Genomic DNA, 12704 nt, shown 5'->3' on the forward strand with positions numbered 1-12704 from the left:
AAAAATGACTTTACATCACATTTCTGTATTCTGTTCATTTTACACTTTTTTATTTCTTCTCCTCTAATGTGGATAACACTATTCTGTTAAAAAGAACTTTGTTTTTTTTTTAAACTGCTTCTGCTCTGCTCTCTTCTTTCTGAGTGTTTTACTACTAAAATGCTATTGTCTGTAATAGCCATGTCTAGTTTTTAATCCTCATTTCACCTCTTTCTCTGCTTTTTCCTCCATCCACCTCGCTCTCTCTCTCTCTCTCTCTCTCTCTCTCTCTCTCTCTCTCTCTCTCTCTCTCTCTCTCTCTCTCTCTCTCTCTCTCTCTCTCTCTTGCTCTCTCTCTCTCTCCTCCCCCACTCTTTGCTTATAAAGCACTGGCCGTTATTACAGGACGCTGGCAGGCTTGCCGTCAGTTGCATTCTGGTGAGAGTCAAGTGCCACAAGGTGCCTTTTTCTATTTGTTTGTTTCATGCAACACTGCACCAGCCACTGACCTGTGGTATCCATGTCGTGCAAGAGGGAGGCAGGTTCATCCAATCAAAGACCGGAGGAAAATTAACACTGATCTTTCCATTCCTGAAGAGAGACTGTGGCAAAAGGCAATTTTGGGACTATAGGTTGAGGTGTTTGTCCAGAATTTCCTCAACCCCCCTTTTTTTTTTTTATTGTTCACATTTATTTGTACATGTCAGAAGTGATTTTTTTTTTTTTTTCGATCAGGTGAAGGAATCAGACTGGTGTTTCAGAAAACTGCAAATAAATCCATCATTTGTTGTGTACACTAAACACAATTTCCAAAATTCAGACTTGAAGTTTCTTATTCTGACATCACAGATATGTTTTCTTGCAGTGAATTCCATCTGATCCTCTGCAATACAGTACATGCAATATTCATAGTTGATCCATTGACTGCTATTCAAGCGGGAACTATTTGAAGAGGGAAAGTTCATGTGCATTTTTGATGGATTGTGCATGTCTTCCCCTACTCTATATGGATAGAGAGCTTGTTTGAAGGTCAGTGATTCTCTTCAGTCAGACTCTTCCCTCCATGCTCCTTTTTAGGGGGAACGAATACCTCCCATCTTCACTCCATATTCTTCAAGTGCTTCTAGGATGACTAGGTTGGATGACCTTGATTCCTGGTGGAGATGAATCTCTTTGAGCCGCCCCCTTTCTCCTTTTCTTGGGGAACTCTGTCAAGAAGAAAGACAACGACCTTCTCCTGTCAGGTTTTTCATGTAAAATATCCACTTTTACCTTCTCCCAACCTTTTCGTATCGATGATATTTTACACATAGTTCATTTCATGTATGTTGAGGTGCGTTTTCCTTTTAACGCTTTTCCATTCTCGTTACGTATTCTGTCGGTACAAGTTTCATCTGGCAAGTTTATTATTGTTTCAAATGACTCCCGTGGGTGTGAAGATGCCTCCTTCAGTCTGTGCAGAATGATGAATGGTGTCAATGTTGGTTAACTGGTAAACTGGTCCATTTCTGAATGTGTGCATTTGTGTTGGCATGTGGGAACAAGAGGTTGCGCCCAGGTTTGAGTGGATCTTGAGAGCTGACAGATGCATTATTGCAGCGGGCTCTGCCTGGCTTGACATGTGTGTATTCCTAATCTCCCAGTGATATGACAAAGCTGTGTGGGAGCCTGGGCTGGATCTCGTCTGTCTGTTGTGACACACAAACACACATGCCACCACCCCAGCCCCCTTCCCTTCTGTCCAACCCACATCATACTCTCCTTTTGACCATTCCAGAATCCTGCACTCTTCTATCCTCCACCTCTTTCTTCACCTCAGATATGTACTCAAATTGGCTGTGGGAGATTAATAAAACCATCACAGTGCATTAGTTTGTACTGCTCGCTTAGACCTGCACTATTAGGGCCTCGTACTACCTTCAGATGTACTATGAGCAACTTGTTTCACTCCTGTCGGTCAGCATGTGGAGCATTGCACTAAACAGTGTGATGACATTTTAGCATCACCTTGAAACTGTTTTTGAAAGAGTGACATTACATCAGCCTCGTTTTCTTCCTTTTCTTCAGCTGCTTTTGAGTCTCAGCTTGGAGGTTTAAATAAATGTAGGCAAGAATTTTTTAGCAATCAAAACTGAATACAGCACATTTCAGAGTGTTCTTGGTCAATTAAGAGAACAGACTGCAGAGGTCTTTTTCTTGCTGCTTTTACAAAAATAATTTAGCAGCTGAACCTTCAGAAATCTCTCAATACAAATGTTTTCCTAACAATACCTTCTTATAAATGCAAATGCATACCTGACAAAGACAACAGAAAGTAAGGCTGACAAGATTCAAAAGCCAAATTGGTGAATAACACCGGTTCGTATCTTGAATCAGCTTATAGTCGTCAATGTTTTCCAGGTTGACTGCATGTGTTCTTTTACATCAAGATTGATTTTGTTTAGCATGACTAAAAGCATATGAATAAGACAGCAGCGTGAGGAAGTGCAACACCGAGAGGCTGATGGACCACACATGATTTGACTCCAAGACATGAACAGATTACGTGTGCATGGGTGTGCTTAATATGTTTCACTTTAGCTTGGAGCAGCAGCACAAACCAAAACAGGATAAGAGCATATCCTTACGGGAACAGAGCCAGAGCCTCTGACCATGTTGACATTTTACAGGCAGACATCAGATGGAGGGATAGTTTGCATCCCTGCATTCAGTTGCATATTTAACAGTGGGAGGTATAAACGGGGCAGAGCATAATCACCGGGGGATGCTAGTTTTGCTTTCATGTGAAATATGATAATTGTGTAAGATATCGTCAGTCTCAAGAAAATGTTTTTGTTATGATCTTGAGATAAAAATATGCAGATTGGATTTTTAAATGAGCATTATTGTCCACTTGATACGCCACGCGTCACTTGAAGCCAGGTTCTACTGTCCGTGTGTTGTTTTTGTCTTTAGAGTTTGCTCCTCAGTCTCCTCCAGCCTCGCCCCAGAGACCAAATGCATCATTTGAGGTTCATACAATTCACTGCTTCCCAAGCCACTGGCTCCTACTAGCCTGATAGAGGCATTTTTCGCCACTTAGAAACACGCACTGTGTCCGATCCCTTCCTCCTTAATATGTCCTCTATTACCATCAGGCATTTATGCCTGTTTTTTCTACTTCAGTAACCACTGAGCACCAGCTTCATTAAAACTAATTGAATCGGAAACATGTCTGCCTGAGGAAACATTAACTCTTTCTATAAAGGAAATTTCCGATTTCATTTTGTCAATAAGGTCAAAGGACTGGGTCCATGTGTTCAATACTGATACATGCTGCGCCCATAAACTTAAACTGGAGCTTTATACTGGAGGGCAATTTACTTCTGACAGAGACGATATACTATATCAGTAGTAAATGTGGAATTTGAATTATTGTGGTTTCTGATGGGTTTTATGATCATCTGTGATGAAAACACACCCATTTTTTTTTTTTATCCAAACACGTAGTTCAAAAGAGAAACCCCTTCTCCGTCTTCTTTTTTGTCAATTTTACTGCATTATTAATTTCTCCTGGTTAGCATAATTGAGTCTTGGTAGAAGCACTACATTAATGAATTTCACTGACCACACTTGAAACAATAATTTGATAGCATCCATCAGAAATCAATGCCCAATAACAGAGCATACACAGCTGTTTAATATGAAGTAAATATTTATGAGTGATCTGACGAGACATCAAGTTCAGTCAATCTTCTTTGAAAGGATCTGTGCCAATGATTAACCTCATTTTACTGGTGCTGTCTGGGCTGGTAATGGCCATTAGAGCTAAGAAGGAGTGAGGCCTTTGATTTTTGGCTTCTCATCATTCACAGCTTGTCGCATCCCTTCATCCTTCATACATGGCTGCTGAATTGATTGTCTGTTTAGTCCTATGAATGATAAAGCTGCTCTGGGCCACAGGCTGAGAGGGACAGACACGGCTCACCTCCATCTATATGCAAGGTGGATTTCTTTTCTTGCCGTGCCGCCCGGAAAGCATCTTTTTGCATTATTTATTGAACAATCATCAGCATCTCAATATGGTAAATCAAATTTTCCAGTAATATAACTATAGACAGTTGTATCCAAAGAGCTATCATTCAGCTCATTATTCATTCATTTTGTTTAGAGCTATATTCGCCAGCACTCGTGAGATTCATAAGTTGTGTAATCAACATGTTTTACTGCAGACCCGCGGAGGAAAGCGCTGCACTGCCTGAACAGAGGCAAAGGTAACCTGAAGAGATGTGATGCTCAGGAAGACTGAATGAACTCTATAAATTAATAGCAACAGAATTATTAATAGATTAAACTAATAGGAGCAGTGAAAGAGAGAGAAAATTCATCCAGGGATGTGACTGTGTTGCAACAAAAAACAGGTTATAAAGAACCTGTTGTGTTTAGTCAAAATAAAATCCAGTTGAATTGTTTTTGTCAGTACTGGATGCCTTAGAAATACCTATTAATGCCACCCATGTATATATTTGAAAGAAACTCTTATTTTCAATTATATTTGGCTTATTTGTTTGCAAGCTAGAAAACAATAAATGTATCCCTAATCCATACAGTGTGTTTGTGCTAATGTTGAAATGCACTCTACTGATTCAACTGAATATTGGCATATTGCTGTGTATCATATTGCACACATTATATGTGGCTTCATAAATGCTCTCTTGCTCACAGCTGAATTTCATTCTTCAAAAGTTGAGACTTCGACAGCGGTTCAGGAAAAAGGGATGTTTCTTCTTTGACTTCTATCATGTCTCAAACCCGTTAAGTGACCTCCAAACACGAGTCTCAGCCGAATCCCGAATTATACTTTTTAACTTTGCTTTTCTCTTCATTACTTCACACATTGCATCTCCAGACTGCAATAAAGTTGGAGCAAACAAATGTTTTTAAGCACAATACTTTACAACTGAACCCTGGTATTGCAGATGGCCATGAAACATACAAAGCAAGAGTTTGGGCCCTTAAAAAGCCACCGTACATCAGACGTGTAAACATGTCGTATTGCATCACAGAGTTGATCTATCTGTGCATGCAACATGATCCCTGGTCATCGCAGTGTGTGGTAGCAGAGTGTGGTAGCATATAACAGTGGTGCTGTAAAGTAAAGAAGTCTGAGGATCTTGGAGTCAGTGTGATAATTTGGTCCTTTTTTAAACTTTGTGTATGAGCACTTTGCAGCAAGCCCTGTTCTCAAAATGTGGCCACCTCCACCTGCTGGTTTTTCCTGTTGTGTGCAAGAGTTCAAAGATGTGACTGAGCAAGTGGGAATTATATCTTCCTTTTCTTTCAAACCAACTCACGCTGACACAATCGTGTCTGACCTTCCTCTCATGCCAAGTAGGCAGAAGAAATTAGGTCTTAATGAGTTTAGACTCAAAGTCCTACAGCATATATAATCACGCACAAACACTGACAGAAGTATTAGCTACATGTGTCATGTTTTATTGTACCGAGATAGTCATGTTAAAAACCTACTGTACTTAGAGTCAATAGATGAAACTTGTGACTTTGTAATGCACCCTTTCAACAGATCTGCTAAATGTCAGCAAACTGGTTCCGAATGTAATCCCAATTTGTCTTGGAATTAGCACTTTACAGTGACGATCTAATTATTTAGACAATTTATTGCCTGCTGCTAATATCTCTCAAAATAAGCTGTTCCCTTCATCTTGATCGTGTGGTAAATGTGAGATTGCTGTGGATAAGTCCCAGACATGCCTCAGAGCTTGGCGTCACTTCTCTCCTCTCGCAGACTAAAGAAAAGGCATTTTGACAGCGGCCCTGCTTCACTCTGTTTGGGCCAATCACTGCCGCTCAGCACACACTTCTAAATGACTCTGATTTGTGCCGTATACAGTCCCTGGGATGCAGATGTGATGTGCAGCAAGAGGTTTGAACCCGTTGCGTAAGAGCGGATCAGTAAATTGGATGAAAGCGCTCATTTTCGTCGTGTTCTTCAATGACTGGTAAAGTGCAGAGATGCTGGGAAGGAACTTAAAAAAAAAAAAGCGCAGCTTTGGGCTCCCCCGGGAGTTTGTGGGGGGGTTGCTGGTAATGACGGGCTCAGTTTTGAAATAGCAAAACAAACTCGGTTACTTTGTGTTTTCGTCTCCGTGCCAAAGGAAAAAAAGAACAGTAAACCTGTGCAACGGTGGGAAAAAAAATGCTCCCTGTGTGCACATCTTTATATTTCATGAAATATCCAGCATTTCACAGACAAGTGGAGGAGCGCTGTGATGTGAAATGTGAAAGTCGCGCCAACTGAGCGCAACCAGAATCCACATCTCAAACCGCGTGTCAACAGATCTGCTTCCTATCTGTTGCATGTTTCCGACTTTTTATTAGCAGATGATCAGTGACTTTGAGACAGTTCGTGTCCCGCTCTGATTTGCCATCAGGGGAAGAAAATCAAAACGTATGTGACTTTTTTATATCATTTATACTCCGAGTGGTTTCGACTAAAGCGGGCGGCGCAAATGGATTTTTACGCAAAGTTGATTTAACTTTAAAGTGACTGACGACTTCTTAATCAGACCAATAGGCAGCAAAAATGTCTCTGGGGAGCAATAAGCATTAGGTTTTATTTTGATTCAAGTTTGCTTCAACAAAAAGGGTCTAGAGAAACTACAAAATGCAAAGTTGTTCCGAATTGCATAATATGTATGTATTTTGAATCCGTCACAATGATTGTTTTCTTGAAACCAAAAAGACTTTAGATTTATGAATGAATGGGCCGATCCCAAATCTTAAAAAATGTTTAACAAATATTGAATATCAACACGCGTGTACGAGAGTGCTTCTTGGTGATTTAATAAATTAGAAGCAGTAACGTATCATTTTTTTTAAATCACTGATCTGGTCGATTAAAAGGTTGACATCGATAACTCATAAATACGCGTAAATACCAGACGGCATATTTTTGTCTTCCAACAAAACAAAGAATCTGAATATAAAATAAAACACGTTATTTGAAGAATATTTTCAACATTCAAAAATAACGATGGCCTTTTTTTTAAACTAAACAATTGTGCCTCATTGAGTGAAAAAGTTTTTTTTAAGTAAGTTATAATTGAAAAGCGACAAAAAGGCCTCCTCATTGTAAATTATCACTCCTAGTTTCGAAAAGATTTGCCAGTTTCCCGTGTTGTATAGAATTCAATTTGAATGTTCTTATAGAGAAGATGTTTAGCAAAGAATTGATTTAAAAGTTTTATTTGTAAACATTAAATATTTCTTTCTCTCTAAAGTTTTTGAATTCGGCACCAAATGGTGTTACATAAGTTGTAAGTACATCATGATGCCAAAGATGTAGGGCTATATCACACACTCATGAACCTTTTCATAGAAGATGGACTTTTTTTTTCTCATTTCCAAAACGTGGTAAATCATAACTACCTAGACGTTCATAAGACATAAAACATAGACAACGTGCTCAGCATGAACTTGGGTGGTTTGAAATTGTTTAAATTGCACCATGCTTAATGTAGCTCTTGGCAATAGAAATAATAAATATATAGAAACGTTTATATTCAACAGCAACAATACTTACAGCACATACAAACAAGGAATGTCTGACAGTTTTACAAACACCATGGGTCCCTCATTTTCTATACAGATGAAATATTTTCCACATATGCGTCATACATAAAAGGAGTGCCAATACTACGAATCTGTATCAAATCTAGCAGACTACATAGTGTCCGGTATATATTATATATAGACATCACCTCAGCAAGTGCCTATAAAAGAAAAGAAAAAAAAGAGGGTGGAAAAGAAAACTAGAACATGCGTTATCTTTTTCTGGATACTTCTGGGATCCTGTCAGAAACACATAGGCACGAGTCAAAACAAAAAAAGAAAATTAAATCTTGTCAATATAACAAATTATGTACACATGTTATAAACCGATGCATTTGGGAAGCATCACATATTCTATCATATCATACAGTGTGTATGTGCGTGTGTTTTATATATATTTATATATATAAATGGAATATATTACATCTGAGTATGCTGAATCAGTAGAGCCGACGTTAAATTAACGGTAATTGTTTTCAAGATCAGTATAACTTTGTTGACAATTTGTCCAACGAAGACATTTTCCCAGTGAGAATACACTCGTTTGGCACTCGGATAAAGGAAATGGGGGGAGGGGGGGGGGGGTGTCGAGGAATTAAAAGGCCTATAGAGCAATTAAACTTTCGCGCTTTTCCTCCAGTTACTTCTTATTTCGTGAATCCTTTTTTTTTTCCTCATAATGTTGTTCTATTCGCCTAAGGAGCTTGCAATTATTCAGAAATAATAACGTTACAAATCTGCCAAGTCTGACTCAAACAGTCTTTTTGGAAGTTCTTTGAGTTGATCGCCCTGGAGTCAGACTCAGAAAGGTAGGGTGTCGAGGAAAAGTTTATCAATTATTGCTGGCGGAGGGACAAGATCTTCGAGCTTTAGGTAAAAGATACGCTGCAGACCTTGGGTACATAGTGTGCGCAGTTCGGGGAGCTTTCCCAAGAGTTTTGACAAGTAGTTGGGACGATTCAAGCCACCGCCATTGAATGTCACTTGATCTTTGAGGCAGTTGACTATCTTGTTTTGGAGATCCTCCACTCTCTTGGGTTCCTTAAGCCCGTGTCGTTCTGGAATATACAAAAACAGTAACAAAAGGAATATTATTTCTGTTAAATTCCACTTGTTTCTTTTTCGTGTGCTGTGGCAAGTTGTTTTTTTTTTTCTTCCTTTTTTTTTTTTTTTTAAAGGGAAGCTGCTATTACGCACCTGTTACCATAGCCAGAGCTGCGATGCAGGAGAAAGCTGAGATGTCTATATTCATGCTCTGCAAGTTGGAAGAAAACTCCACGATAGCGTCCACCCACTCTCCAAATCCACGGACGCACTGTAGTCTGTGCAGTACCACTCCATTACAAAAAATAAGTTTTCCTTCCACGGGGTTGGACCTGCAATTAATAACAGAATCCCATTAATTAAGCTTGGCAATAAACTGGAATTTAAGAGTCTTCTAATTATTGGGCAGCTTAATAAAGCACAAAGCAATGAAGCTTGAAGGAGGGACTGATGCTTATCTAAAGCCCGGATTGTTTTGTTTAGCAATTACTCAGAATTACTCAAGCTCACCTGTATGCCAGCCGGAGGACAAAAAGTTCCAGGAAGGCGGATTCAAAGAGGAGATCTTGGTCTTGCTTCGGTAGGTCGGAAAAGCCTGGGATCTTCTCTGCCCAGCCTCGGATGATCTCCATGGAGCCCGTCAGGAGATCGTAGAACTGCTGGATGTGCTGAGTGTTGTCTCCGGTCATTTGGTAGTCAGGGTTAGCCTGGAACTGGAATTTAATTTAAACAGCGCCTTAATGAGGTCCTTTAAAATATATAATCCGTGAAATTGCAAATGCCCGTTTCCAAGAAAGGAAGAGAGAGAGAGGAAGCTTTTTACTGTTAAAATCATGTCTCCTGTTTTATTAAGTTCTGCATTTAGACGCGATTTACTTAAAATATGGTGCATTAAAATCCTGTCAAAGTTTAGGATTCACCGTTGTAGTCTGTTGCAGAAAACTTGGGAGAGTAATAAATTCCTTTCTAAAGCTGAACTAAATAATAAAAAAAAAGGCCGTTAATCATGTTCAGTCTGTTTTCTCTCAGAACCCTTCTTCACGTTTCTTTTCTTGAAAATAGTGCGTCTGTGTGTTTCATTTCTTTGACTTACTCTGGAGTAGTCCAAAGCAGACATGGAGGGGTTGGAGTCCACATGGGCCCTAACAAGTGCGCTTATGAGGCTCACCGGCGGCGAGGGCGGGGAGGGCTCCTGGGGACTTTTGGGTTTGGATGGCAGGCGTCCTCTTCGACCTTTCAGGTTATCCGTTCGGACAACTGCGAGTGCAAATGATATTGATAAATGAACATATTTCTCGAGGCGTAATCGTTTGAATGCAGACAGATTAATTCCAAAGAGGTTTTACGCGCGTCTCTCAGTGTGTGAATATATATGTATATACTTCTGCATGGGAAAAAAAAAATTATATGGCCTAAACGTACCTTCTCTCACCATTCCGACGACAATGCACTTCTGGAAACGGCAGAACTGGCAACGATTTCTTCGGCGTTTGTCAACAGGACAGTTTTTATTTGCTAAACACACGTATTTTGCATTTTTCTGAACGGTGCGCTGTAAAGAGAAACAAACACATGGTCACTTTTTAGGCCAGGTTTCCAGGCTGTATAAAAATGCACTGAAGAAAACCATAACAATCGGTCTAAATAATCAGTCTCGTATCATGTTTGGTAATGTGTGATAGACACCAACAACACACGGGAAATGCGCAGCCGCTGTTTTTCCCTTTTACTGGTTCTTTTGAGGTCAGGCGTGCTTGTGTGGATAAGTATGTCTGTGATCAAGTTATTTTAAACACGCGGGGAATAATTTCCCTTGTATGTATTTAGAATCTGTGTTAATTCTATTTAGACAAATTGTTCCATATTTTACCGCAGGTGACGCAGATGATTAAGAAAGTTTTCATCGCTTATGTAAAACAGTAATTCTCATTCGTGGCGGCTGTCACGTCAGCCCACCTTGAAAAATCCTTTGCAGCCCTCGCAGGTCCTCACTCCATAATGCTGGCAGGCTGCGTTGTCTCCACAGACCGCACACAAGCCCTCGTTTGACGGGGATCCTCGGGACGGGGGCGACGGCACTTGGCTGTCCACCAGCTGGTGTCCGTGACTGAGCTGCAGTGAGTGAGGAAACGCCAGACCAGCCTGCTTTCTGATGGCGCTGGGCACAGCGAAGCTCTGTGCGTCCAGGCCGCGGTGCGCGCCCGGGTTGTCGTGGTTCATGGAGACGTGCAGCGGCCCGTCGAACCGCATCTGACAGCTGGAAACGGGAGTACCCGGCGGGGACTGCTTGAAGGAGAAGAGCGAAAGCCTCGACACGGGGTTTTTGCGCTGGTCGATCATATGTGATGTGGCCGCCACATAGTTCTGGTGGAAACTGTGAAGGGAGCCAGGATCCTCCCACATGTGATTAGGTTGAACCTGGAAGTTTGGCGTGCTCGGGGCGTGAGGCGAGGAGGGTTTGAAGTACATAGGCCCAGAGTGAGCCATCATTTCGTCCGACTGGGGTGGCAGGTGGCTCTGTTGGTGGTAGCTGTGCATCTGGACGTCCTCCACTTTAATAGATGACTGCTCTCCAGAGTGGGGCATCTGATAGAGACAGGGCGGTTTCACGTCGTAACCGGTGTTATAGTTGTCCATGAATGTACTGAAACTCGGGAGAGAAGTGGTGGCTGTGATTTCAGTGTTGGTCAAGTCCATGCTAAACTTAACAAACTCGGGTGTTAGGAAGTCGCAGCTGTATTCTCCTGCAGTGTGGTAGCTGTAGCTCTGGGAAGCAGGACTAGCTCCTTGAGGTGATGATCCATACTGAGCCTGGACGCAGGGCATGGCTGAAAACCAAACCGGTATAAACATAAGAATCTCTCAAATAGGTGTTTAAACTGTGGAGAAAGTTTTACAGGCCAATGTAAAAATTAGTAAAATAGAAATGTAAGCAATGTCTTTTAACAAAATTATTATTTTTTTTTATATAAATGAAAGCAAAGCTTTATGTTTGTGTAATTGTAAAATATATTTTCTATATCTCACCTCAAGTCTTCTGACAGTTGTCCGGTGACACTTGAAATGGATAATGTCAGGAGTTGTATGTGTGTCAGGATTGAAGAAAGCGACTTTTTTCTGGATCTTCCCCTGATAAAAACACATGTTTTGAGCATTTACTGGATAATACAATAATGATTAAAAAAAATCATAAAAGTGATCACAAGATCCCCGATCTTGTCAGAATGAACTTACTCAGTTGCGCGCAAACTTTAAAGTCCATTTGTAATTGCGCGGAACAATTTGGATTGAAAAAAAAACCCAAAATGTTAAATGAATGTGTCAAAAAAATACTATAGTTTCAACAGTGTCCAATTCCTTTAAAGTTTGTTTTTTTTTTGGTAGGAACGGACAAACTTTGCTCATTTGACAATATAGCGACAACTTAAAGGAGAAGTAAAATGTTATAAATTGTCACTAAATAACAGTAACAGCCACAGATCTGAACGGTCTCAGATGTATATTTTGTCTCATATAAACGTTTTTATTTTTAATTTTCAAATGATCTGAAGAAATCGGTGCAAATGAAGCGCAGTCTTATTGTGCTGCAAAGAGGGGTGGGGAAAAAAAGAGTGAATCTTACCTTTTTCACATCAGGATCGTGAGTTTCAGTCCATGCGATAAGCATGTAGGTGGTATTCATCAATTTTGGTAAAAGCTCCAAATCATGCGCGTCGGTACGAGCAGCGCCAAGCGAGCAAACCGTGTGACTCCGCGCACTGACAGCGACACGAGCTTCGACTATTCAGTCTGGCCAATGTGGCTTTGTTTATGTGAGCTTTGGATACCATGGCCCACGTGTTTCACAGCGCGACGTCATCGGCGTCTGCGCTGACGCCCACCAATCCGCGCGGCAACTTACTCAAGCCCCAATTTTTCTGGAGAGTGTGTTTGTCTTGTGGTATGTGTCCTGTGTTGCTTCCCACATGGACAATGGCAGAGATGTAGTGGAGGGTGAACCCACTTAGAAACTCACCTCCAGACACATTGGGATCTTTGACTTGTGTCAATCTATGACGTTGTTTGCGTCT

General features: G+C 40.8%; 1 protein-coding gene across 2 annotated transcripts; it reads right to left on the reverse strand.

Moving 5' to 3' along the window:
• Positions 1-7331: 7331 nt before the first annotated feature.
• nr4a2a (nuclear receptor subfamily 4, group A, member 2a) lies at positions 7332-12380 on the reverse strand. Of its 2 annotated transcripts, none has more exons than XM_080497839.1 (8): positions 12257-12380; positions 11662-11763; positions 10591-11462; positions 10057-10186; positions 9803-9891; positions 9145-9347; positions 8788-8966; positions 7332-8648 (listed from the first exon to the last, which is right to left on the reverse strand). In XM_080497839.1, the coding sequence occupies exons 3-8, from the start codon at positions 11458-11460 to the stop codon at positions 8392-8394; spliced, it is 1728 nt and encodes a 575-aa protein (XP_080353965.1). In that variant the 5' UTR covers positions 11461-11462; positions 11662-11763; positions 12257-12380; the 3' UTR covers positions 7332-8391. The 2 variants fall into 2 exon arrangements, with proteins under 2 accessions (XP_080353965.1, XP_080353964.1); XM_080497838.1 differs by having other exon boundaries at positions 9728-9891.
• Between the last annotated feature and the right edge of the window lie 324 nt (positions 12381-12704).

Source organism: Blennius ocellaris (genome assembly GCF_963422515.1).
Source record: "Blennius ocellaris genome assembly, chromosome: 6".
NCBI classification, from domain to species: Eukaryota; Metazoa; Chordata; class Actinopteri; order Blenniiformes; family Blenniidae; genus Blennius; species Blennius ocellaris.